Below are 27,971 nucleotides of genomic sequence, written 5' to 3'. Positions count from 1 at the left end.
AGAGCAGTGAAAGTAAAAATATTATTAGTATCTGTGGGTTCCAGCTCAGTGTTGGTAAATGAAGGCATATTGGCAGGGATACTTCTTGTTACAAGATAGAGATGTCGGCTCGCACACCCAGGCCTTCAGTCAGGATAGCCAGGTGCTCAATGCTGGAGGGGATCGGCACCCTCCCCAAGGTCAATAGTAGAAATACACTGGCACACACGGCAATTCAAAAAGGGGAATCCCTTGTGTCTTTATTTGCAGAGAAGCAACGTTTCGGGGTAGTACCCCTTTGTCAAGCATGACAAAGGGGTACTACCCCGAAACGTTGCTTCTCTGCAAATAAAGACACAAGGGATTCCCCGTTTTGAATTGCCGTGTGTGCCAGTGTATTTCTACTATTGACTTCTTGTACAAGCCTGTTGTATAAGTACAACTACTATTTTAGTTGTAGATTCCGTTTTTTTTAAAATAGGTTTTTATTTTTAATTCAAGGGGAGGAGAAAACAGTAATACAAACTAACAATGGCTCACATCCAGGATTCATAACATATACATACATCTGCAAATTCTACTTTATAGGGGTACAGCAAGCTCAGCTTTATCATTGTAACCTTCATCATTAGCTCTAGATTCCTTTTAATTTAACCGGGAACTTTTGTGGATGTAGAGAAAAGAGGTACAGTCAGTTGCCAGAGCACCGAAATTTGCTCTTTTCTTGTAGAAGTCACACGGCGCCTGTATGGACACTGAGATAGTGTATGCAACCCCGATTCCCAACAGGTAAAATCATTTCTTGTGTCTGCCAGATAGATGGGAGCCTTTCCCAAGTGTACACCAAAGTAGAGACTGGTTGATATAATACAGTGTTTAATGTATGTTTATATTTTTAAAAGGGAAATGTCCAAATGTAATAAGGAATATATATCTATATGGATCCTATTGTCACACAATCTATATTATTTGCTTTTAAAAGTGGCGTGCACCGTCCCAAAATGGGCCAGATATGGAGAGTATGCGTATTGTCCCCCACAGCGCTGGCTGCATAACCTTGAGGTAGGACATATTGTGATTTTATAAAGCTTTATGGGGAATGAATCAAATGGTTAATAACATTGCAGTACAACTTAGAATTCCATACTAAAAGAGAAACAGGGTTTGATTATAGAGAGCTGTAATCTTAGTGTTTTAGTTAAACAGAAAAATTGGTAAGTTAACCACATGTCCATTATACTATCCACAGATAATATACTGCAGGGCAGTGCATATTCATTCTTTTTTTTATGTGGATCTGCTCCAGTTTTTGTTATTGGTGTATAGTCAGCCGTGGGAGTCACACACTCAGTCTGATCAGTTCCTGGCCAGTACAGAGCAATTATAGAATTGATAGGGTAGGATTCCTGTTAGCATAAAGATATTTACAAGTTTGGGGGTGTTGAATTCTCTCTACCTTTATGTCTTGCAGCATGGAGGGTTGTTTTCTTGTACCATCCCTGTGTTCACCCCAAGCTGAAAAAAGCACTTGTCCATGGAGCTCGCTCCTGCGTATACAAGCACATAATCACCCCTCACATGAACCTTTCAACTGAACGGGTATGGAATTGTTTTTACTGACTTTAAGGGAGTCCCAGCACTGAGAATGATGATCTATTGGCCCTGTCATATTGGAATTTATTTTTTAAAATATGTGCATGAAATGCACATCTATGGTTACATTTTATCCTTCAAATTTCATTGCTGGAGTAACCCTGTCATTTGCATATTTATTTTGTATACTTTTTGGATGGAAGGATATACAAGCAATTTGTCATGATGCTCTTTCTCCCTTTATTATAAAACCTATATGTGCATTATTCTTTAGGGTAGAATCAGTTTTCCTTTTTTTTTGTTACAGTTTTACAGGAACGGCCTTTAATACTTGGCCTATTACTGACATTGGTGGTTTTGCTGTGGGTTGTATGAATTACCTTGTAGCTTTCAATGAAGGCGGTTTATGTCTTATCATATTATGCTCTGGCCTGTTGTGTTCTTTCTTCAGCCTCTTGCCCTGGTCACCTGGGGCTCCACTCTGGAGATGTCACATATAGATCTCTGTGAAGTTAGAAACTGGCTAACGGCCCAACATGGACAGAACTAGAGAACGAGAAATGGACATGGATGGTTCGTATCAGGACTTGCTTGTCCGGCCATCGTCGGTGTTCTTTGATAAACATGACAAGAAGCTTTGCCCCAAAATTTGCTGCCAGGTAAGAAACAAATCTCAAGTTTCGCCAATAGATTTTCACAGAGCTTTTCAATGCAAAGTCCTGGCTAAGACAGAAATAACACCTTACTACTGATCTTAGCAGGTTATTTTAATATTGTATTTCCCCATGTTTGGGCCATGCAGTGATTCAGATAGCCGTGGGTATCCACAATGGTAGGTGGGGCATTGAGCAGGTCATTGGCAATAGAGTGCAAGTATGGAGAGGATGTGGGTTGAATTACCTGCAGGTCAAGTCTAGAAGAACATTCTACTCTTATAAAGTCTGTTCTTGATGAATAGACCATAGTGTCTGCAAGCTTGTACTAGTTGTGGACCAGTAATTATAATACTGTTTATATCAAAAGAGTGAGCCTTTTAATTAATGTATAACACATATTTGTATACAAGAACATACATCTCATATAAAATTACTTTTCTTTATATCTTAAGCAAGAAAACTGTGGTTTGAAGAGAAGAAGAAGGGACTCTGCATTACTTGGTTCTGCCCATATATTAGCAAGCACTCCTATTTATAATGCCAGTGCAAGAATAATGAACAGTACTGCAGTGTCAGTAGAACAAACAGCAGTTGATGCCAATAAAAGTCAGCCTGTAATCTCACACACAGTATTGAGGACTCCTTTATCATCTTCAACATCTGAAGATAAGATTCACGTAACATTAGATCGGTCTGGTGTGTCCGAAAAAAAAGATGACCTTGTAGATCCAGATGGAAGCCGTTATATGGAGAGCAATGTTTCTGCTTTACTACCAGAATCCACCTTCATGAATATTTCCAAAGGCTCTCCTGACATGAACTTGAATTCTCCAACTGTACAGAGCAGGAACACATCCAATGATCTAGGGGCAGCCAGACTGTGCCATCTCCAACTTCCATGCAAAAAGAGTCAGGCACTTCGACAACCCACAACAATAGCATTGCAGGAAAAACTACTGTTGAGGGCCCAGGTACTGCAACAACCACCCAACAAGAAGAAAAGATGCCTGAGCCTCCTGTGGGCCTTTCATCTACTACTGCTCCCAAACCAACTGCTGCCGTTATAGAAGAAAAAGAAGAGTGCAGTTGCAAGCACGAGCCAACAAAAGAGGCATCGGCTGCAGCACAGAAGGCTTCTGGTGTTGGACAAATAAAAGCCTCAGATGTGTTTGTGTCTACCCCACGAACAGAGGAGGCAGCATGGGCAGCTGCGTGTCTCACTTTCCTATTTGTGTTGTTGACTTTGTCTGTTTTGTACACACAACTCTACAAGAAGTTCCGCAAGAGCCAAAGTCTGTATTGGCCCCCAGAAGGAATTGCAGCTGAGACAGAGACTGTGGCTTGTGAGTAGAGAATCTGAGCATTGGAATAATTGGCAATAAGGGTGGATTGAATTTATAATCTGTTCACTATATAACACATTAGCCTAATTCCATGCGTGGCAGGTGGAGAAACAATCCTTGTTAACTCCTAGTATTCTTTTTAAATTTTTTTAAAAAAATGCTTAATAACTGAAAAAGCACCAGAATAAAAAATTACCCGAAAGGTGAACAACGCCTTAAAAGGAAGATTTACAGAAAACTAAAATGTTTAACAGTGTTATTGCACATATGTGTTGGGTTGGGATATTCCCAGCATGTGTTGGAAAGAATTGTGTATAAACTGCTGCTGTGTAATGCTGCTAGTTTGTCTTATTTAAGGAAGGCTAATATTATCGACATGAACCTGTAAGCGAGTCTGGCTTTTCATCTGTTTGCCCATAGTACTTTTAATGGAAAAGATGCTCCAATTAACCAGTTTTCTTTAATTCTATCCGGCAGCTGTTGTTAAGAGGAGGCTGATGCCAGGTCACTCCAAGAGGAAGAAGTGGATTAAACACAAGAAAACACCAGTGCTTCTATATGAAAGTTTAAGTGAGAGTTCAGAGTAGAGTATTTCATATCTTTGACTACTCTGTACAAATGCACTTTACATCATTGGGTGAACTGCACTCTGGTAAAGGGCATCGTAACTGAGGGATCCAGAATGAAGTCTGTAATCGGAGCCAATGGAGAACCTTGGATTTTTTTTTCTCTCTGTCTTCCTAAAATTGGACATGTATCACTTTTAGTTAGATGCCAGGAATCTACAGCTGTGTGTAAAGAATGATGAAGTGAATATAACGTTTCTGAACAGTATCTCAGAGTCTTGTCCATCACAGGATCTTTTGTATAGACTGCCTTCATTTAATTATTGTGCCATGCAAAGTCTGAGCCAAATTATTTCCCTATGGTGCTTGTTTCTCAATGTACATTTCTGTACCCACGTTTTACATATCCGCCCCTGCATACTCTCTCAGCCAATCATTTATACCAGGTGCTCTGTGTGGCTTCAGTACAAAATGGCAAAATCTGTAGCAGGTGGTTCTATACAGCAGCCCATAATTGTATATCTTTCTGTATGTAGACGGTAGGTAGATCTAAATTTTAGGTAAATATTTATAAATATATTTATTTTTATATTGTTTGTAAATGTATTGTAACATGATTGCTTATTGTATAGTTTAATAAATAAACCTACTGTCTATGCTACAATTATTTGTTGTTTTTATGCTTTTTTTGTGTGCTTAACATATAATAAAAATTACATTCGGGTATTGCAATCCTATATTCAGATGGTACTGACTAAGCATGAAAATGACAGGGGAACATCAAGGTATAACAAAGTTGTTTCTGCCTGGTCTCCCGTCTTCCTTACACTTCCTACAGAGATCCCAAGATGGAAGAGGAGATAATTTATGTCTCCTAAACGTTCTATCATGCTGTCTAGGGAAGTTAAGGGATATGGAGACCCCCAAATTTCTTTATCTATTGCTTTAGCTTGGATTTTGCAAGTAACAAAGACCACTTTTGCTCTTTTGAGTACATCTATAATGCAACAACAGCAATGGATTTGGCACAGTAAACCAATGTAAAGTGCAGTTATTTAATGGGGTAGTAGACTAATAATTATTACATTGCCCTCTTGTGTGCTTCATGAGCTAAGTGGGCAGTCAGTGCTGAAACACTGCATGGCTTTTGTATGTAGCTTGTATTCATCCACTGCCCTCCTTGCATCTCTTTCCTACCTCCATGATCCTTCACTTCAGCCATTCTCCATCAGTTCTGTGCCCTACAGGTGTTGGATGGCTTTTAAGCAAGGGATAAAACACAAGGTTTCTGAAAACAGTTCTTAATCCAAACTTAATTAAGGGACTGGTCCAACTGACATCTGGGAGTCAGGAAGGAATCCCCCCACCCCCAGGGCAAATTGGTGAGGCTTCAGATTGGTTGTTTTTTTTGCCTTCTCTGGATTCAATAGCAGTTGTGCATGTTGCACTTGATGGACACATTTTTTTCTTTTCAACCTCATCTACTATGTTACTATGTGAGAATTGAATGCATGGAATTTCCTGATGCAGTTAAAAAGTAATGGTCACACATTTCAGATGGATAATATATAATATTAGCTGCTAAGAGGTGCTGTATTTATATAGCATTTGCCCTATACAGTTTTCCACATTACACATTAACATTAACTGGGAAAAAGAAGAAGCAATACAAAGCAGAGCCACCTATACATGGCACTCACAATAAGTTGCTTCTGTTTAGCGCTTTATTTTTTACATCAGTGCAAAAATATATAGAGCTGTTACATTTATCAGTGTCTATAAATCTTTCTATTTAGGAGTTTACAATGCAGTGCAGTGAAATATGGAAATGGTGAAGAAGGGTCTATAGATAAAGAATGTAGATAATTGTCAGCATGTCATGCTTCAATAAAGACATACGTCCCACTAAACCTCCAAAAAGGTTTGGAATTCTGGCAGCATAGATAGGCGCCATTTAAAATAGAAGTTCCTCTAAGCAACAACTTGGTGTTTGTCCAGATAATGGCCACCAGCCTACTAATATGTGGGAACTGTTGAGGTAATCAGCAACTTCCAATTTCCCCTGAAGGAGCTGAAGTGAACACAGAATCTCAGCACAGTTCTGGAACTCTTGATACAATTAGAATCAATCAGTGTAGATGTAATACAACTCTGTTAGCAGTTCCATTTGATAACCCTTGTGGACTGCAGGGATTTCAGCTCTGCCCCTTAATGTTTTACTAATAAATCATATTCTCAACTTGATAACTCCCAATCAACTTTAAACATTTGCTCTTAGAGAAGTTTTCCTTCTCTGTAGTGCCATAGCAATGTCCTCTGAAATGCCAATGGCTCTCTAGTGCTTGCATGTCACTCCATGTTGCCTGCTCATGACACTGCTGGTGGTCACATGACTCACCTAGTTCAGTTACCTGTTCAGTTGGTTCAGGCCAACTGCCTTTTGGACAGTGAGGAGAAGAGACATGGAGTGAGAGTGGCGATAGATAAAAGTGGATAAATTGAGATAGAGCTTAAATAAAATTTAAAAAAAACAGTATAGGAGGAGAGATTAACATGGAGGTGAGAAAGAAGAGGAGTCGGAATTCGGAGGAGGAAGGACAAGGTGAGAAAAGGAGATGGAGTGATGGAGATTTAGAAGAGAAGAAGAAAAGCCTGGTGAAAAAGAAAACCAGTGAAGATGGGGGCAGTAAAAGGAGAAGGAGAGAAAGAGAGCTGGAAGAGAAGAAGAAAAGCCCCAAAGAAAGGAAGACCAGTGGAGATAGGAGCAATAGCAGAAGGGGTGATGGTGATTTAGAAGACAAGAAGAAAAGCCTGGTGAAAAGGAAGACCAGTGAAGATGGGGGCAGGAGAAGCAGTGAAGGACAGATAGAAGAGAGGAAAAGCCCCATACAAAGGAAGAACTCTGGAGATTGGAGCAATAATAGAAGGAGTGAAGGTGAGTTAGAAGATCAGAAGAAAAGTCAAATGAAAAAGATCAGTGTAGATGGGGGCAGTAAAAGGAGAAGGAGTGAAGGACAGGTAAAAGAAAAGGAGAAAAGCCCCATGGAAAGGAAGACCAGTGAAGATGGGAGAAATAAAAGGAGAAGGAGTGGAGATGAGTTAGAAGAGCAGAAGAAACACCCCATGGAAAAGAAGACCCGTCAAGATGGGAGCAATAAAAGCAGGAGGAGTGAATTAAAAGACAAGGAGAAAAGCCCCATAGAGAAGAGTCAAAAGTTACAGTTAGAAGAAAAGAAAAGTCAGTTGGAAAAGACCAGTGAAGGAGTGAATAAGGATCAAAATCAAGAAGTCCAGAGGATCCCTTAGAAGGTAAGAAAACACAGTTGCAGCTTTTATGCTTAATCTCTCCCCTAACTTTCTAATAAGAAGTGGCCCCATAGGATTTATCTGCCCTAACTTGCTGGGATGTCTTTTTAACAGGATTTCTGCAAATAATATGTTTGCCTGATGGTTATAGCTTGCTGATTTACCCAAGGTCTTGTTCTTATTAAAAATTACCCATCTATTTATTCATTCTTTCTTCTTTTTTTAATCTTGGTATGAAACTAGGGCTGGTTTACTATAAGGGAAAATAAAAATCACCAGTGATATTGCCAGTATCAACCAATCAGGGCTGGTTTTCTATTGTATAGGAAATTAGTAATATCAGTGATGATGCCAATGTCAACCAATCAGAACTGCTTTCATCTTCTACCTTGGATGTAACTGTTCAAATCTAATTACTGATTGATTCTGATGAACATCACTATCACTAATGGTCTGCCGTGTCAATATGTCAGAAACCCAGGCTTCCAGCATTTCTCAATATATAATCAAGGGTTTAAGTTTTCTGGGAGATGTATTCATGGGGGCATCTGGGGGAGGCACATAGGTGTAGGTGTCCCCTCTCCAGTCCCCTTGTGCTGCCTCATATTAAGGAGCCCTGCCTTGTGCTTGCTGATGGGTTTATTAATATATGCTATGTACAGGTTATTTGTAATACAAGGTACTAATGGAGTTTTTTTCCTAGGTGGAAGCGCAGCGAAGAAACTCTGTGTGGATATCAGCAGACCTGTCCCCCTGGATATTAAGAACTACAGGTTTTATTCAGAGCTGGGAAAAGGAGGCTTTGGCCGGGTAAGTGAAAGGCTTCCCAGGAATGATTTCTCTTGGTATAAATCATAGGGAAGCAGAAAACATAGGCGAGAATAAAGTAGTTTAGTATTATTACTCACTGTTTTGTAAATACAGTTCTGAGAAGATCATTATAAAGTGGTGATATAGAATGGGACATTTATGTTGGGGAAGGAATCACTGGAAGATACTATTTCTAATTAATTGGGGAGACTAAACCTCCCGAAATCTTCATTATTCTCCACCTATGGTGTAAAGTGAAAACAGATAACTTTTTCATTTTAGCCTCTCAGTGTTTAGCGTTTACCTTTACATACACCATGTCATATCTAATATTTGCCCTTTGTTATTAGGTGATGTTGGCTTCGTTTACACCGAAGAAGCAACTGGTAGCAGTAAAGATCATGCAGAAAAGTCCAGACAAGAACAACTTCAACATCATGATGAAGGAGGCCCGAGTGCTGTCGGTCGCTAGAGGAAGCACATTTTTATGTCATTCCTACGCAGCTTTTCAATCAGAGGTAAATACTGTTATTAATTGCATATCATCTCTTTAAAGGGAATCTAGCATTTAAATGAACTTTTTAGCATGATTAGACCAGTTCAAACTATGCGGTGGGGTCTCATTTGCTCCTCATACATGGCTGTTTCTATATCTCCATGGAGCGCCAAGATGTTGCTTTCCACTTATTCACATTACCACTTCTTTTCAGAAAGCTTTAAAGTTTTAGGATGGGTTAGGTCTCACCTTCTTCTATTCTCTCTTTAACAGCTGGAATCCTTCTTCGTCCTGGAGTATGCCAGCGGGAAATCTTTAATGCAAATGATTCTTCGCAAAGGAAATCTGCCAATGGCAAGAATCATGTAAGTGACATTAGGACCCATTTACAGTACATGGGATAGGGAGCAAACTGGAAAGAATAGGTGCAGCCCACCATGTTTTTCATACTTTGCTCACTGCCTACCTCTTAGTCCTTAATAGGTCTTTGTTCTCCACAATGGCAGCAGTGTATTACTGAGGGACAAGCTTGAGTAGCAGTGTCCCCTTTCCTGCACCCTAACTTGTGTTTCATTCAGGTGCTCTAGTTAAGTGGGTGCAAGATGCGGCCTGGCCCTGTACCCTTGCCATAGATAAGTACAGGGCTGCTTTGTACCTGAATTATATTAATTGTTATTACAGAGAAATTGGGGTACATATTCCAAAGGTCCATGTAGTACTTATTTGTCTGTATAAGCTGCCCACTTAATGAATTGTGTTCTGCTGCATATTGTCAGGCCCAGACTGGCAATCTTGAGATTCTGGCCAATGCGAAACGAGTTGCTAAAAGATGCCATAGACTTACAATATCACCCCTCCCAGCGCCCCAACCAATGGACCATTTTCATTTCTTTGGTTCAACCTTATTAATAAGAACATGAAAAGTTTTTAAGGAATTTTAGCTGGATCACTTTAATGGATTTTCTCTGGGACAGTGTTACTAGAGCTCTTTTATAAGTGGAAAACGCTGGGCACTTGAATGGGCTGAATTTGTTCCCATAACAAGTTACATATGTAGCATGTTTGCCTGTGCTGTCAGTAAGACGTGTTCTGCACCCTTTTGTATGTTACACTTAGATATTTGCATCAGATGCAAGCACAGAGAACACTGCGAGGCAACTCTATAGTTAACTGTAACAAATCCTATGTAATGAATGTGATATAGGAACGATGATGATTTTCTTTTTGTAAAAGGTTCTACACAGCGGAGATGGTGGTTGCTCTCCAGTTCCTGCACTCTAAGGGCATCATTCATCGGTGAGTAAATTCTCAGTATATTGTGTTGTCTCTATGTGCTTTCTGACACATAGATTCACTGAGTGATGATGGACTGTCACCACTACATGTGCTGTAGGCAAGCATTTCCCATAGTAGCTACTCATCTCTCCCAACTCGTTTTTAAATTAGTCAATACAAGAAAGCACTTACACAGTCAGACTGCAGGGTGCGGTTAGAAGTCATGGGACCCCCATACTACATAGAACTTTCCCATACAAGTCCAGGTTTTTATCCCACTGCCAGGTTGGCCCCTCACCCCTGTGGGAGGTGGGCAAATCCAACAAAGTAGAACATGGCCCCAATTAAAAGAATGTAGAATATTTTACAGAACACACACTCCGTTCTGCTCAAACATGTCAACATCCCCACCCAGGACCACCATGAGAAATCACAGGGCCCCATACGACAACATTTCCTGGGCCCCCTGGGCTGCGCCCACCGCAAGCCCCACCTAAAGGTCCGCCCTCCCCACCACACAGTAAAAAAAACAAGAAAAATATTGGTGGCTAGGGTTCCCACATGTTAATAAAAAATAAAAAGATATTGGTGGTCCGGGCCCCCCATAAAAATATATTGGTGGCTAGGACCCAACATGAGAAAAAAAAATTGGTGGCCAGGCCTCCCCCCCCCACATTATAAGAAAATTGGTGGTCAGGGCCCCTTAAACATCCATGCCTTCCCGAAGTCAGCAGGTCTCAAAAAGCAGGGGGGCCCGGCTAATCAAGTAAGTGTGGTGTGGCCGGGGCCCCCTTACCCTCGGGGCCCCATACAACTCTCCCCCCTGTCCCCCCCTGATGGCTGCCCTGTCCCCACCCAAATGCTACTAATTCCCTCTGCAGGTCCAATATCTTTTTTATTCTATGAATTGTACCTTCACATTTCCTTGGGTTCTCTGTTACTATGGCCCCCTGCAGGATTCCCACTCTGATGGCAGCCTACTTATAGGGGCAGTGGAGGGCAATGTTGGTCCCGAGAACTGTTACCTATTTAAATTGCTCCTAATTCTTATCCTACAGTGACCTGAAACCTGACAACGTGTTGGTGGACAGATACGGCCATATCAAGATCTGTGACTTTGGCCTCGCCGCAGAGAACATCTTTCGACCAGACAAGAACCAACGGAGTAATAGGAACCCCTGGATACCGCGCACCAGAGGTGACAACAAGCATTTAAAATACAAACATATTCACCTTTAATTTAACCTTTAGTCTCATGCAGAAATATTCGGAGACAATTTGCAATTGGTCTTCATTTTGAATGATTTAGCTTTTTGTTCAGCTGCTCTCTATTTTGGAGTTCCAGCAGCTATCCGGTTGCTAGGGCTCAATTTAACTTAGCTACCAGGTGCTGAATTGAATGAGAGCCTGGGAAATGAAAATGAATGGGCCTGAATATAAAGATAAATAATAAAAGTTTCAGTAACAACAAAACTGTAGCCTTACACTGCAATATGATTTTGGCTGAAGGGCGTCATTAACCCCCATCTGAATGCTGGAGAGAAAGGCAAATAATTGAAAAATTATAAAAGATAAAAAACTAAGACCAAGGCAAAGGTTGCTAAGAATGTGACGTTTTATAACATACTAAGAGTTGACCTGAAGGGGAAAACAACCCATTTAAATGAGAACAGCATCTCTGATAATACCACACGTATTTGATCTGTGCTCATTTAATATTAATTAATATTATTAATATATTAATTAATAGTAATACAGAAGTTAAATGTAATCCATCTGCAATTTAATATGGAAATAACATGTTATTTTGTGTTCTGCAAGTAGCCTATCAAGTTCATGACTCATGTTTTCTCTGTAATCATTTTGTTTCATAGGTTCTATCAAAGGCAGAGTATAACGCAGGCGTGGATTGGTGGTCTTTTGGGATTACCATGTACCAAATGGCCACGGGCAGCTTGCCATTTTCACCTACAGGCAGTATTTTAAGGCAATTCTTTGCAATAAAGAAGAATACGCCGTATTACCCATATTATATGAGCAAGGAAATGCTGGACCTCCTGCCAAAGGTAAATATCCAGAGCCAGATTTACATAGCAGACGCCCCTCAGATTTTCATCCTTCATCATCATTCATCTTTTTCACCAGAGCAATGGGGATTGGCGCACAGGAAATTTAAAAAAAACTATTGTATCTCATGTGCATCCCCAGTGTTTCTGAATCATTGTGGGTGTGGTTGGGCAGCATGCCGCCCCCTAAAATCCTGCCACCCTAGGCCCGGGCCCTAGTGCTAGGAGGTACATGACACAGCACCTGCAATATTAGAATTTATGTTTCTTTTTAGCTTTTGGAGATGGATGAGAATCAGCGGATCGGTGTCAACGGAAACATCAGGGAGCACGCTTTCTACAGCACAGTGAAGTGGGAAGAGCTGGAGAACCGGGAGAGTGAAGACCCCTTTCCAGCCAGGAATGGTAAATACATGTGCTATATATGATACATCCACCCACTCTCACACTGCAGAAAAACTGCTGCTCTTTTTTACTCATCCACCACTTGGTAGGCCAGAGGTCTTCGGAGCTTTTGGGTTAAGGCTCCCAACATTGGTTTGGGATTCACTTAGATATGAAAACATGTTGCTAACAGTAACTTTCCCAAAGTTCTAGTTGTATCCAAGACTGATAAAACACAATTCACCTTCAGACTTCACCCAAACTGGACTTCAGCTTGGTCTGCACTGTGGTAATCACTGTAACAAGGACAGATAATCACGTGTCCATAGTGAGGTTAATGGGTCCCTTATTCATTTATTGACCGTTACCTTTTTCAATAGCTCATTCCTTGGCCCTCAGAAACTTTTTGTAATTTTATATCTAGTATAGGTAAATATAAAAAACAACCGGACTTGCTGAGTTGAAGATATTTCACTACTCATCCGAGCAGCTTCTTCAGCTCTTCAATGATTACTCAGCAAGTCCAGTTGTTTTAGATTTACCTATACTAGATATACCATGACCTGGATGAATGAAAATCTTCATAGTCTTTTTGTAATTTTATTTCCAAAATAAAGTTGTTGGGTTTTGGTGGATAGTGATAGTCTGATTTTAACTTTCCCCTGCTTCTCATTTTTCTGGGCATTAATATCTGAATCCAGTAATCACTTTTTACAGATAATTAAAGCCACATATTAAGTTACGACTTATCTCGAGTGAAATGAAGTATGTAAGAAGCACCTTGTTTCCTTTCATATAGCCATCAGCAGATGACTTCACTGAAATCCCGCTGTCATTCTCCTCTCAAATTCGGAACGAGGAAACCAACTTGGCAGATTTCTCCCACGTGGATCCCAGCTGGAGTTGGCAGGAGTAAGGCATTGGTTCTAATATGGGAAAGCATCAATACTGCCTGGACAATACAACAACCTGGGCCAATTGACATCATACCCTCTATGGCAAGCTGCACCTCTCAACAACTCATCCACCTGCGTCTGCCATCAATGTCGCCACCACACGGGATCCCTGGCTTTGACTTGGAGAAGAGAAAAAGAAAGAACGGAAGAGTTAACCATCGTGAGTATAAATGTTATATAAATGAGACAGTGTAGAGTAATGTAAAAGATTAGGCTGGTTTTAGGTCTTTAGATAAAATGTTATACAATAGTTTATGGACAGGATAATAGATATTATATAACTATTGACAGGCAAGCATCTAGAATAAGGTAGAAAAGAAAACATATGCTCTATAGAAAGTTTTCTTAAAATACATCTAAAATCATTTTCTTTTAGGGAAGGAAGGGCGGGTTGTTATCACTCAGCAGCCGCTGAGCTCCCTAATGGTAAGTAGTGGTAAGTATACCCCCTGGAGACCTGATTATATAGGGGTTTCTTGTTATTACCATTGTATATATATATGTGTGTATGTGTGTGTGTGTTTGAGAGTGAGTGTGTGTGTGTGTGAGAGTGAGTGTGTGTGTGTGTGTTAGAGTGAGTGTGTGTGAGAGTGAGTGTGCATGTCTATGTGTTAGAGTGAGTGTGCGTGTGTGTGTGTGTGTGTGTGTGTGTGTGTGTGTGTGAGGGAGTGTGTGTGTGTGAGAGAGTGTGTGAGAGAGAGAGTGTGTGTGAGAGAGAGAGAGTGTGTGTGTGTGTGAGAGAGAGTGTGTGTGTGTGAGAGAGAGAGTGTGTGTGTGAGAGAGAGAGAGAGAGAGAGTGTGTGTGAGAGAGAGAGTGTGTGTGTGCGCATCAGTTGAATTAGCTATTTGCAATGCTCACCCATTCCTTGAACAGGAGAACACTGAGTTGAATTCCCTTTTGGAATCCGCAGGCATTTCTGTATTGGAAATGACCTGTTCTCCCTTTCAACGAATCAGTCACTAGTATCAGGTTATTTTTATAACCTGGTGCTTCATTAATGGCATGCCAATACGGGAGCAATAGAATTGGACCCGTACACTCCCTATGTGGCATTGTATTTCCTTTACAAGGCTACTGTCGATCCAGGGACATGTCCGATTGCCATTTTGGAGTCAGGAAGGAATTTTTTCCCCTTCTGAGGCAGATTGGAGACCGCCTCAGAAGGGGGTTTTTTGCCTTCCTCTGGATCATCTAAATTTATTTAATTGCAAATAATTGCCCATTAAAATATAAATATAACCTAAATACAACCCCACGAAAATGGAAAAGGCATGTCAAAAACTAAATTAAATAGGGATGTCCCAGGTTGACTTTTATAAACCATTAGTTAGAGGGGAGCAGGGTTCTTGAAGAGGCTACTAAAAGAAGAACTTAATAATTATAGCATGTGTGATATTCTGGAATGTGTAGGAATGTTGTATGGTTGTGTGAGATATGTGTGTGTGAATGCGAATATTGGCTCTGTCCAAAAAACCCAGGTCCATATTTAGAATAAATTGCAGGTCAGCTCAAGGATGGGGGGAAAGGTTCATAAACAGACTGGGGTGTATGACCCAAAATACCAACTAGGAACAAACGTCAGCTAAATAGGTCCATCATGATTCCTGTATCAGTACTGTGTGTATATCATCTAAACCTAAAAATCAAAATTTTAAACTAAATCTAAATATGTTTGAGTAAAAGTAAATGTAAATATGTAAAAGCCAATGATGTGTGTGTGTGTGACTAGTCAGATACCTCTCAGTATTTGCTGAAGAGGAAAGGTCCCATGACAGTTTATGTCACTCCATGCAGGACCAGAGAGGAAACTATTGCAGCAAGTGATAGGGTGAGCCATTTGCTGCAATAGATGTGTGAATGGACAGTAACAAGAGTTGAAGCCTTGACGTGGCGTTACTGCTCACATGGGTAACCATGTGCTAATTCAACCACTTGTGAGACTTGATTCTGACATGTTATTATTTATAGTATACAAAGTGCCTTCACCTCCTACTACTTAATATATTCCAGCTTTGTGCAGTGTTCATGAGTCATTCTGATCTATTCTTTTCAGTTTTCATGGTGGAAGTGGTGGAATATATATATATGAGTAACAGGGCTTTACAGCTCCAGCAGATCGTAACCAGAGAGCACTGTGCTTATTGCTGCTCGGAGGCTGCACAACAAGCTCTAACATTTAGGAGGAAAACTGATCCTTGTCTGTGTGAATGTAATAGATTTGATTGTGACCTTAGATTGTAAGCTCTGTTGGGGAAGGGACTGATGGGAATGATGTATAATCTCTGTAAAAGGCTGCTGATTATTTCAGCATGTTGTCAATAAAGGATGATGATAACAATATAGTTATCCATCTCCCCACAGGTGTTTCCAAGAATAACGATCCAAAAGGTAAGAGGCACAACTGTGACATTGTTTAAGCATCTGCACGGAAAAAAAAATGCTTTGTAAGGCTACAACTGTATTATTGCTACTTTTTATTGTTCATCCTTCTATTCAGGCCTCTCTTCTGTTCATATTCCAGGCTCTTATTCAGATCAATACATAGTTGATAGGGTAATTTAGACTTTAGCAACCGGATTCCTGAAATTGTAAACTGGAGAGCTGCTGAATAAAAAAAGCTAAATAACTCAAAAACCACAAATAATAAAAGCTAATTACAAATTGTCTCAGAATATCATGCTCTATATCATACTTACAGTTAAGTTAAAGGTGAACAACCCTTTTAAGATACATGAACGTTTTTAAATGGGTCTCTGTTGTGCCACATTTGCTATAATATATTGTAGTATATTTAGTAACAGTGTAAGGAACCAAAAGACTCCAGCCCAGTGAAATGTATTACTCGCCCACCCTATAGCACAGAGTTGGGTAAAACACTAAGCGCAGATTCACGAAGCGCTGAATTTGCGCTAGCGTCCGCTTCGCTCACATTGCAACACTTCATCAGGTTTAGATTCAACCAGGACAATGCTAATTCACTAAAATCCAAAGTTGCGTCCAGGGCACTGAACGCTTGTGAAGTAGCATTAGCGTTACTGCGGCAAGCGAAACAAACTATTTTTTGAGGAAGTTCTATCTACTCTATTGCACTTCGCCTGGTCTGAGGTGGTGAAGGCAAGTCTGGCGCAAGAGGTAACGTTCAGTAAAATACAGATCTTAGTGAATTTGCGTAGTTGCGTACCTTCACCAGAGCACAACTTCGAGATGTGTAAGGGAGCAAATTACCAGGTGTAAGGGAGTCTATCTCCTTCTCTAGCAAAGTTACGCCTGCACCCGTTCGAAGTAACGAAATTATGTCACAACAGGGTCGGACTGGGGGGCTTGGGGCCCACCAGGGCTACTGCCCCAGGGCCCCCTTCGCCTTTTCGGAGCGCCATGTTGCATTTGTCCATGGGAGCACATGGTGCCGGGTTTCTAAGTATGTGTGCAGCGTGACATCAGTGCGCACGCGCAAAATTTTTAATTCACCGTGACCCCCGACAAAGAGGGGTCGCTAACGTTAGTCACTTCGCCCTTTAGTAAATAAAAACACTAAGTTTGCCCATTTGCAGTAACCCATAGCAACCAATCAGCAGGTAGCATTAACTGCCAGTCATTTTAGTGCAATGGCACACCAGGAGATGAATTGCCAGTGATAAATCTCTTCTACTGTGGGCGACTAATCTCCAGTAAAAGCTTTCCCATAGGCAATAATGTGAATTGCTGGTGATATAACCCGTGTAGCTTCAGTCTTCCAAATTTGAAGTTTCTGCTTGACTCCCCTACGCACCAGTGAGAGAATGGCTGGGGAAAGTGGAATTCTTTAGAACTATAGAAGAAGCAAACCCCTCATTATGTGCCCCCTTGTGGCTGCGGAGTTTATAGTTACGCCACTGCCTTGACATAATTTTTATGTTTGTTTGTTTAATAATGTTGGAATACATACAAATAAAATGGGATGAACCAAATACGTAATTAGGGATGCAGCGAATCCAGGAGTCGGTGAAGATTTGCCCTTTTTCATTTGGTTAAATCCATGTGCCTGGCCAACCGAATGTGAAAAATAACTTGACTTTTTAATCACACAAACAAGGAAGTAAAAAAATGTTTTACCAGGTGCGGTTCTCTTTCCCCCTCGTTTCCCTAATTTACATAAGATAATTAGGGTTCGGATTTGGTTTGGTATTCAGACAAACATTTCACAGAGGATTTGGGATTCGGCTGAAACCTAAAATAATGGATTCCGTGCATCCCTATACTAAATGTCATTTAAGATGTCAAAACCTTGATGGAAACGAAGATTATTCAGTTTAGCAACAGGGAGGCTAAGAGCACAAGACAGAAATACGGTGGCTGAGAGGTATAACACATACCTCCCAACATTTTGGAAATGAAAAGAGGGACAAAAAGTTGTGCCACGCCCATTTTTGTGGCCACACCCCCTAATTAGCATGCTCATTTTACATAATTTGGCAGGTTATGAAAGTTTGAACACATTTCTGTGGTTTTTATGTTATTACAGTTTTGCAACTGAAGGTGAATTGCCCTTTAAGCTGTAAGTCTAAGTTCTTATCTTATCAAACTGTCACAAAAGTATGTCAAGTATGTATTCTGGGCTGTCTGTCAAGACACAATTAAGTTAGAAACCTTGTATCTGTTTCTGGCTATTCAGTGCAGCAGATCAAAGAGAAACCCGGGACTTATCAGTACAAAACCATGACAGCGGGTTGAGCTGTTAATAGCGGGACTGTCCCGCTCAAAACGGGACATTTGGGAGGTATACAGCCCAGTAGTGACCTGCTAAAGGTTGTGCTTGTGCAAAAGTAGCCCAATTAGCCACAAAACCCATTAATTTAAATTAATTACTCATTGTAAAAGTCACATATTAATCACACATTTGAGGGAACCTTTTAGCTTTATAGTAGCACCATGTGCAGCACTTATTTGGGAGCGTGTACTTTTTATATGTGTCTCCTAAGTCTTTATCTGGAGCCCTGATATTAGCTACGTTTTCTCAGACCCCAGCCTTCACAAAAGACTGTGTACAACACAGGAGGGTTAGATCTGCATATAGCCAAGAACAATCACACAATATACGACTGTCAAGAGGGACTGTCCCTCTAAAAAAGGGACAGTTGGTAGGTATGGGGGTTTTTTAAAGGGATTTTACTTTCTGCCAAAAGCAAATAGTGCTGTATAACCAATAGGATAATAACTAACAAAGCTAAGGGACTGGGGATGGAACTAGTGACAGAGATGCTGAGGCACTAGATCTCCAGAACTTTCACTGTAGTAACATAAAGAAGTGGCATATCCAGGCAGGAGTGCGGCCAGTAACATTCTTGTCTGTGTCTGCTAAACCCCTTGTAGGAGTCAGCGAGGAATGCTGGGAGTTATAGTTTGCATTTCCTGATCTCTCAAGAAGCTGCAGCAGGCTGAAGATCTGATTGAAGTACTGAGGGGAGAGAGTATAAGGGAGTGCGGTTTGGGTGGAGATTAGTGGGAAGAATGTAAAGTAGTGGTTCAGCCCAAAGTCCGGCCTGTGTTGGGAAAGAAACACTAACAAGTGCAGGCTCAGGCCCAGCCCCTCTTCCATGGAAGGCCTCACTGTATTATTTCCCTGTCACCTCAGCTTCCGCACCCCTGTGCGCTCCACCCAATCCCCAATTACCTGCCGCGCCACTCTGCGTTCCACCCAATCCCCCTTACCTCCCAGGCCGCAGTGCATTCCTCCGACCCCGCTGTACAGCTCCAGCACCAACAGCGCCCGCCGAGCCATAACTCTACTCCTCGCTCCTGTCTGACTGCGGCCTCTCTGTCTCCTGCTCCTTCCACCTCCACTTCTGCCGGGGCCCCTGACGCCTAAGGGAGGCAACGTAGCGCGTCAGGGAGGCGTGGTCTCTTCTTGCGAGACTTCACTAAGCACAAACAGGAAGAGCTCATGAGCCACTGGGAAGCGGGATATTGAGCCCACAACCTGGGACAGCGGGACAGGCAGCTGAAGGCGGAACTGTTGGGGGGTATGTATAACAGTCAATAAGAAATGGTGGGAGAAAGCAAAGAGATCACTGGCCAACTGCCTCATACACATGTCTGATCACTCTGACCCCCACAATTCTGCAGAATTTAGATAAACTGTTGTGTTACCTTGAGACTGGAGGTGGGAGTCGCTTGTGAGACACATTTATTATATTAGCATTGTTTGACAGCAGAGTTAATCCATACTCCATATAATATATAGCAGACACTTACATTTCCTGTTCCTTCAACATGGCAGTGGGCACATAGGGTTAAGGAAGGTACAGGAAGTGATGCAATAAAAGGGACTCCCCTTCGCCTTGGCGCCCATTCTTTTTCTTCCTGTCGGAAAAATACCCTCTCAGTTAAAAGAGCTCCTCTCCCTCTGTTGATGATCCTGAGCCGAGATACCCTCATCTTATGTGAGCACAGGACGAGCCGGCGGGCTCACGGCCAACCGTTGCCGCCAGCGCAATAAGGCGCAATGCCGCTCGCGTAGCGGCGCATGCGCAATAAGACGTTGAAGCGCCCATTACTCCATCCTGAGGCGCGAATGCGCAGGCGCAACTTCCGGGTAAGCTTAAGGGGCAGGATGGCGCCAAAAGAAAAAAAAAAAAAAATTTATTTAAATCCCCTCAGCTACTACATTAAATCAGTAGATAGCTGGTGACTATTTGCACAAGACCAAGTGTGCGAAAACACTGTATGACTGTTCCCAGGTGTAAGTAGTTGCCTATGGGAGGAACTTAACGCTAGGAGCACAGGTGATTAAACAAAGTAACCTGTTTTGCATGTATCTTTACAGGCTGTCTGTAATGAGCAACAGACGATCACATTCAAGCTCCAGAGGGTAAGCATTGGAGGAGAGTGATTATGGGACTAACAAACAAGCTACAGACAGTAAGTAAAATCCACCTTTTTTACTTTACAGGAGCTCGTCACGCAGAGATGAGCCCAGCAGAAGCAAAAGCTCCAGGAAACAATGCATGGCCTGTGACAATCCGGCCTTGCCAGACAAAAGGCTATGCAAAAAATGCCTTATAGATGCAGGTGAACCAGGCCAAGAACAAATGGCAAACATGATGGACTGGATGCAATCCACTTTCAAACAGTCCATGGCCACAATGGTGGATGAGGTGACAGGCAAAGTTATGAACAACCTGAACAAACAAGGCCTTACACCATCCATAGGCCAATCTTCAGTCAGGGCTGAGGATTCAGACAACTCAAGTACCTCAGAAGGAGAAATACACCTCTCTGACACAGAAACTGAAGATACAGAGGACACAACTTTTAACATTGAGTTTATAGAACCTCTGATAAAACACATGAGAGCTACTTTGGACCTAGAGGAAGAGGGCCCATTACCAAAACATGATAAAATGTTTAAATCCAGCTCTAAAAAGAACCAAGTATTCCCGGTACATGAGGTCATCTCTAAAATCATTCAATCAGAATGGGAAGCCCCAGACAAAAAGATAGGGGAATCCAAGCGTTTCACAAGAATGTATCCATTTTCGGAACAAGAGGTGAAAAACTGGGTGTCCACACCCAAAGTAGATGCCGCTATAACCAGAATAGCTCGAAGAACAACTCTGCCCATAGACGAAGGGGTATCCTTAAAAGACGCAATGGAGAGAAGGCAAGATGCCATATTGAAAAAAATGTTCCTGATTGGTGGAATGTCGTGCAAGACTGCAGTAGCCACCACCTCACTGGCCAGAGCGAACAACTTATGGATCTCTGAAGTTGAAAATGCCATAAAATCAGGAGAAGACAAAGAGAAAATATTAGACATCATACAAGATATCAAAATAGCCAACAACTACACAGCAGAGGCTTCACTTGACGGAACACGAATGGCAGCAAAATCCATGGGGATGGCAGTAGCGGCCAGAAGAGCTTTATGGCTGCGTCACTGGCAAGCGGATTCACAATCCAAACATAATCTATGTTCCCTACCATTCAAAGGGAAACTTCTGTTTGGAGAAAAACTAGACCAAATTATCTCCAAGGCTTCGGCTGGGAAGTCAGCATTTCTGCCTCAAGACAGAAAAGATAAAAAAACATACAGGACCTGGGCCAGAGATCAAAAACCTGCATTTCGGGACACAAAACAGTACAGACCAGGGAAAAACTCCTTTCGACAACCCTGGAGATCCAGATTTCAAAATCAGGAAAAAAGAGAACAAAAAACAGATAAGAAATCAGCATGAAGGTGCGCGAGCCCCCCTGACCCAGGTAGGAGGCAGACTACAAGTCTTTGGGACAGTGTGGGCTCAACACATAACAGATGCCTGGGCCCTAAATACTATTGCAAAAGGGTACACTCTCCAATTAAAAAGTACCCCCAAAAGAAGTTTCATGACATCAGACAAGAAAAGACCAAATCAAGAAACGGAAAACATCAAAACCACCTTGTCGGACCTCCTGGACAAGAATGTCATAGAGGAGGTTCCAAAACTGGAACAATTCTCAGGCACATATTCCCACCTATTCTTGAAACAAAAGAAAAAGGGAACATTTCGGGCTATTCTCAATCTAAAGACCCTAAACCAACACCTAGAAGTTCAAACTTTCAAGATGGAATCCATGAGAACCATCGCAATGCACATCTGCCCTGGAGACTGGATGGCAAAGATCGATCTGCTAGATGCATACTTCCACATCCCCATATGGGAACCACACAAGAAATTCCTAAGGTTCATGATACTGGGAAAACACTACCAATATCGAGCCATACCCTTTGGACTTGCAACGGGACCCAGAGTGTTCACCAAAGTCCTTGCCCCTCTTCTAGAGCATCTCCGGATAAAAGGAATCCAGATCTTCGGTTATCTGGACGACTTATTAGTCAAGGCTACCACACCCCAAACACTGATTAACCATCTGAAAACAGTGGAATCCACACTGTCAAACTGGGGGTGGTTAATCAACGAGAAAAAATCTATTCTGATACCAACTCAAGAAATCCTTTTTCTAGGAACCATGATCAACACAAAAGAGGGACATCTAAGCCTACCTCAGGAAAAAATACCAGACATACAGGACCAAGTAAGGCGACTTCACTCAAACCCCAATCCTTCAGCAAAAACTTGTCAAAAAATACTGGGGAAATTCAGCTCCACTATAGACTCGGTCAAATGGAGCAGAATACATATGAGAACACTGCAAAGAGAATTCCTGATTCAATGGAACAATAATCACTCAGAGTCACAACAAATCACTCTATCGAGGAGCACGATACAATCCCTAGCCTGGTGGCTGAAGGAACAGAACTTAAAGAACCCGATATCTTTAAAACCCAGAGCTTGGGTAACCATCACCACGGATGCCAGCAGGTTGGGATGGGGAGCGCATTGTCAGAACTTGACATGTCAGAACACTTGGTCCTGGGAAGAAAGCAAAAGAAGCTCCAACTGGAGGGAGCTGAATGCAGTACTACGGAGTCTGCCAAAATTTCAGAAACTCATTCAAGGGAAAGAGGTCCAAATAAGATCCGACAACCTCACGACAGTCAATTACATCAACAAACAAGGAGGAACAAAATGTCAAGCTTTATTGAACACGACCATAACTATATTTGCTTGGGCAGAAAAGAACCTGAAAGACATATCAGCAACATACATCCCAGGAGCCCAAAACTCACTAGCAGATCATCTAAGCAGAAAATTCCCAGCGATAGGGGAATGGGAACTCAACCAGGAGATCTTCGAAATGATATCCCACAAGTGGGGGCCATTTTCAATAGACCTCATGGCAACTGCTCAGAACAAGAAAATCCAGACATACTGTTCTTGGAAGAAAGACAGTCGAACAACATACTGGGATGCGTTCTCATTTCCATGGAAATTCCGAACAGCCTACATCTTTCCACCGCTGGCAGTCATCTCGAAGGTTATACAGAAAATCAGATCGGACAAAGCGAACGTAGTGATCGTGACCCCTTGGTGGCCCAGGAGAGCCTGGTTCCCGATGTTAATGCAACTGAAACAAGAGGAGCCATTTCACCTCCCGACTCTACCATCAATCCTACACCAGGGGACAGTACTACACCCAGACCCAGACAGCTGGGCACTAACAGCCTGGAGATTGAAAGGAACAGGCTAAGCCAGCTAGGACTATCCGACTCCACAATCACCACGGTGTTAGCATCCAAAAAGAACTCAACACACATCAAGTACGCTAAAACCTGGGATACATTCACACAATGGTGTAATGAGAAAAAACTTGATCCGGTGACGACTTCAGAAATCACCTTACTAGAGTTTCTACAATCAGGAGTTGATAGAGGATTATGCCTTTCCACACTAAAAGGGCAAATAACGGCAATTTCCTCTTACACAAACATGCAATGGGCATCCAATCAATTGGTCAAAAAGTTTCTGGTAGGCATAAAGAAGCTCAAGCCCATTATCAGATCAGAAGTTCCTCCCTGGGACTTATCCTTGGTCCTGAATGCACTAATGGATAAACCTTTTGAGCCTCTAGAAAATGTTCCCCTAAAGGTTCTATGTCTAAAAACAGTACTTTTACTGGCCATAACATCAGCAAGGCGTGTAAGTGAGTTACATGCACTATCCATCAAAACTTCAAAAATGACTTTCTTTGCAGACAAAGTGGTATTGAAGACAGCAGATGGGTTCTTGCCTAAAATTACATCCAAATTCCACCAATGCCAGGACTTGGTATTGCCATCATTTCACCCTGAACCTAGGAATGAACATGAAGAAAAGCTACTGTCAGGGAGCCGGGAGCCCCCTCTGGGGAGTAGTCCGGATCTAGGAGGAAGCCCCTCACGAGAGATCAGGGTCGTGGTATCCAGGGGTAAGGCAAGAGAATAATCAAAGTCCAGGCATAGGTCACAAGACAGGCTGAATACAAACAAAGTCCAAGGCCAGGCAGGGGGTCAAAGGCAGGCAGAGAATCAGCGAAGTCCAAGTCCAGGCAAGGGGTCACAACAAGGAATCAGGCAGATAGCAGAGGAAACAGCAAGGGAACCCAGGAATACTCAGGGAACAGAATCCTATTTTCGGGCGCCATCTTGGCGCCTCAGGCGTCCTTTTATGTTTGAATTTGGCGCCCTTGCGCCAGCGTCAGAGCGCCTGCGACCGTCGCGCCGCGCTGACGTCACGGCGCCGGCGTCGGAACCCACGTGGGTTGCCTGGGCGCCGCCATCTTGGAATCTTCGCCGCCGGGAGCGGACGCGACTCCTCGCGCTCCCGGCGGTCTTGACAGTACCCCCCCCCTCACGGGGGGCCTCAGGACCACCGGAACTTGGTTTCTGGGGAAACTTGGAGTGGAAGTCTCTTACCAAACGAGGAGCATGCACATCGCGGTGTCCCTCCCAAGAGCATTCTTCGGGGCCAAAGCCCTTCCAATGGATGAGGTATTGAAGGGACCCTCTGGAGATTCTGGAATCAAGGATTCTCTCTACCTCGAATTCTTGTTGACCCTCCACAGAGACGGCAGGAGGAGGAGGTTGGACATCAGAGAAACGGTTAGAGATGGTGGGCTTCACCAGGGAGAAGTGGAACACGTTGGGGATTCTCATCTCTGGTGGGAGTTGAAGTCTGATGGCAACAGGGTTAATTATCTCCAAGATGGGGAATGGACCCAGGAACTTCGGACCCAACTTGGGAGATGGCACCTTCAAGCAAATATTCCTGGAAGAGAGCCAGACACTATCACCCACCTTGTAGGGAGGAGAGGGCCTTCTACGGCGATCCGCGAAAGTCTTGTGGACTAGAGCACTCTTCTCCAGATTAGACTTGGTTGCAGCCCAAATAGCCAGCATATGGGCTGCCAGATCATCTGCAGCCGGGACGTCCGACAACACGAAATCCTGAGGAAAGGCTTGAGGGTGCTGTCCATACACCACCATAAACGGAGACCTTCCTGTGGAGGAATGACATGCATTATTATGAGCAAACTCCGCCCACGGGAGGAGGTCAGCCCAATCGTCCTGACAAAGAGACACGTGGTTCCTCAGGAACTGTTCTAAGGCTTGGTTCACACGTTCAGCTGCCCCATTCGTCTGCGGGTGGTAGGCAGACGAAAATTGAAGTGTTATTCCCAAGTCTTTACATAGGGAACGCCAGAACTTGGCGGTAAACTGGGTGCCTCTGTCGGAGACGATCTCCACCGGGAAACCATGCAGGCGGAAGATGTACTTAATAAAGAGTTGGGATAATTCCACCGCAGAGGGTAACTTCTTCAAAGGGATGAAATGGGCCATTTTGCTGAAGCGGTCAATAACAACCCAGATCACAGTATTCCCACCGGAGGGAGGAAGTTCGACAATAAAGTCCATAGAGAGGTGCGTCCATGGACGAGAGGGTACCGGCAAAGGCTGTAACAACCCACTGGGGCGGGAATGGCTAGGCTTAGAAGTGGCGCAGACATTACAAGCAGCCACAAAGTCCTTTACATCCTTGCGGATATCAGGCCACCAGACTAGGCGCCTCAAGAGTTCAAGGGTCTTGACCGGACCAGGATGTCCAGCTTGCCTGGAGCAGTGGGTTTGTTGCAGGATGGCCAGGCGAAGTTCTGGAGGGACGAAGGCCATGCCAATCGGAGTATCTTGAGGAGCCGAGGACTGCCCAGCCAGAATCTGATCGGCAAATTGGGGATACAGAGAGGCAATGATCTTGACTGGTGGAATGATTGGTTCCTGTCTCTCAGGGTCACGGTCCACCGGAGTGAAGCTACGAGACAAGGCGTCGGCCTTCAGATTCTTGGAACCTGGGCGATAAGTCAAAACAAAGTTAAATCGGGAAAAGAAAAGGGCCCACCTGGCTTGTCTGGGATTTAGCCTCTTGAGGGACTGTATGAACTCCAGATTCTTGTGATCAGTGAAAATCTGGACAGGAATTTCAGAACCCTCCAGGAGGTGACGCCATTCTTCAAGGGCAAGCTTGACTGCCAAGAGTTCTCGATTTCCGACATCATAGTTCTGCTCTGCGGATGAGAACTTCTTGGAGAAAAACGCACAGGGGTGCAATTTTCCATCAGAGGAGTGTCTCTGAGACAGGATAGCTCCGGCTCCGACTTCAGAAGCATCAACTTCGATGCAGAAGGGTAGTGCAGGATTGGGATGTCGAAGAACAGGAGCGGACGTGAAGGCCTCTTTCAAGGACTGAAAGGCTTCTATGGCAGATGGAGGCCACAGGCTGGGTTTACCCCCTTTTCGGATGAGGGCCAGGATAGGTGCAATGCGGGAAGAGAACCCCCGGATGAACTGTCGATAATAATTAGCAAATCCGATGAATCTCTGGATTGCTTTGGTACTCAGTGGGAGAGGCCACTCCTGGATGGCCGACACTTTCACGGGGTCCATCTCAAATCCCTCTGGAGAGATAATGTATCCTAGGAAGGGGATCTTGGATACCTCGAAAACACACTTCTCCAACTTGGCGAAGAGAGAGTTCTTCCTCAGACGAGAGAGTACCTCCTTCACCTGGGAGCGATGACTTTCAAGGTCCTTGGAAAAGATCAGGATGTCGTCCAAGTATACGACTACGAACCTTCCTAGGAGATCTCGGAACACATCATTAACAATCTCCTGGAAGACGGCAGGGGCATTGCATAGGCCGAAGGGCATAACGAGATATTCATAGTGCCCATCCCGAGTGTTGAATGCCGTCTTCCATTCGTCACCCTCCCGGATGCGAATGAGGTTGTAGGCCCCCCGGAGATCCAACTTGGAGAAAATCTTTGCCCCTTTCAGCTGGTCAAAGAGCTCGGCAATCAGGGGCAGAGGGTATCTGTTTTTCACGGTGATCTTATTCAGACCCCGATAGTCTATACAAGGCCGAAGGCCTCCGTCCTTCTTCTCCACGAAGAAGAACCCAGCCCCTGCAGGAGAGGTAGAAGGGCGGATAAACCCCCGCTGGAGATTTTCTTGGATGTACTCCTTCATAGCGGTAGTCTCTGCAGGAGAGAGAGGGTAGGTGCGCCCTCTGGGGGGCATAGCTCCTGGCAGGAGTTCAACCGGACAGTCGTAGGAGCGATGTGGTGGAAGGAACTCTGCAGACTTTTTACAAAACACATCGGAAAATCCCTTGTAAGTGGAGGGCAAAGTCTTTAATTCCGCAGAGGAGACATTCACCTTCTCGAGGGGTTTTGGCGGAAGGCAATGTTGCAGGCAAAATAAACTCCAACGAGAGATCTGCCCAGTGGACCAGTCTATGGTAGGGTTATGCAGACGTAACCACGGAAGACCCAATATTACTGGAGTAGAAGGACAGGGGATGATGAAGAATGAAAGTTTTTCTTGATGCAGCGCCCCAACTTGTACAGATAGTTCCGCCGTGAACTTTGTGACGAATTCAAACTCCAGGGGTTTGTCATCTATGGCGGTAATTCGCAGGGGTGAAGACAATGGAAGCAGAGGAATCTTCATGCGTTCGGCAAAAAAGGCATCCATGAAATTGCCATCCGCTCCGGAGTCGAGGAAGGCCCTTTCGAAGATAGACTTACTTGCCAGGTGAATCTGCAAAGGAAGGAGAAGTCTGCGTGAATTTTCTTGATACTTCTCCTGA

General features: G+C 43.3%; 1 protein-coding gene, 1 long non-coding RNA gene and 1 pseudogene across 2 annotated transcripts; all 3 read left to right on the top strand.

Annotated features, from left to right (window-relative positions):
* The first annotated feature begins 991 nt into the window (after positions 1–991).
* On the top strand, positions 992–4,298 carry LOC121399693 (annotated as a pseudogene).
* A 3,574-nt stretch (positions 4,299–7,872) lies between these two features.
* LOC121399692 (protein kinase C delta type-like) lies at positions 7,873–18,534 on the top strand. Its single transcript, XM_041581227.1, has 9 exons — positions 7,873–8,253; positions 8,604–8,771; positions 9,023–9,114; positions 9,983–10,045; positions 11,083–11,222; positions 11,999–12,090; positions 12,366–12,495; positions 13,807–13,856; positions 18,415–18,534. Exons 1-9 carry the CDS (start codon positions 7,873–7,875, stop codon positions 18,532–18,534), a joined length of 1,236 nt encoding a protein of 411 aa, XP_041437161.1.
* LOC121399841 lies at positions 12,458–13,906 on the top strand. Its single transcript, XR_005965290.1, has 3 exons — positions 12,458–12,495; positions 13,274–13,590; positions 13,807–13,906. It is a non-coding gene; the product is annotated as an uncharacterized LOC121399841 (long non-coding RNA).
* Positions 18,535–27,971: the final 9,437 nt, after the last annotated feature.

This window comes from Xenopus laevis, chromosome 2L (assembly GCF_017654675.1).
Source record: "Xenopus laevis strain J_2021 chromosome 2L, Xenopus_laevis_v10.1, whole genome shotgun sequence".
Classification (NCBI taxonomy): Eukaryota; Metazoa; Chordata; class Amphibia; order Anura; family Pipidae; genus Xenopus; species Xenopus laevis.
The sequence above is the reverse complement of the archived record's forward strand: the minus strand, read 5'-3'. Positions and strand labels throughout refer to the sequence as shown.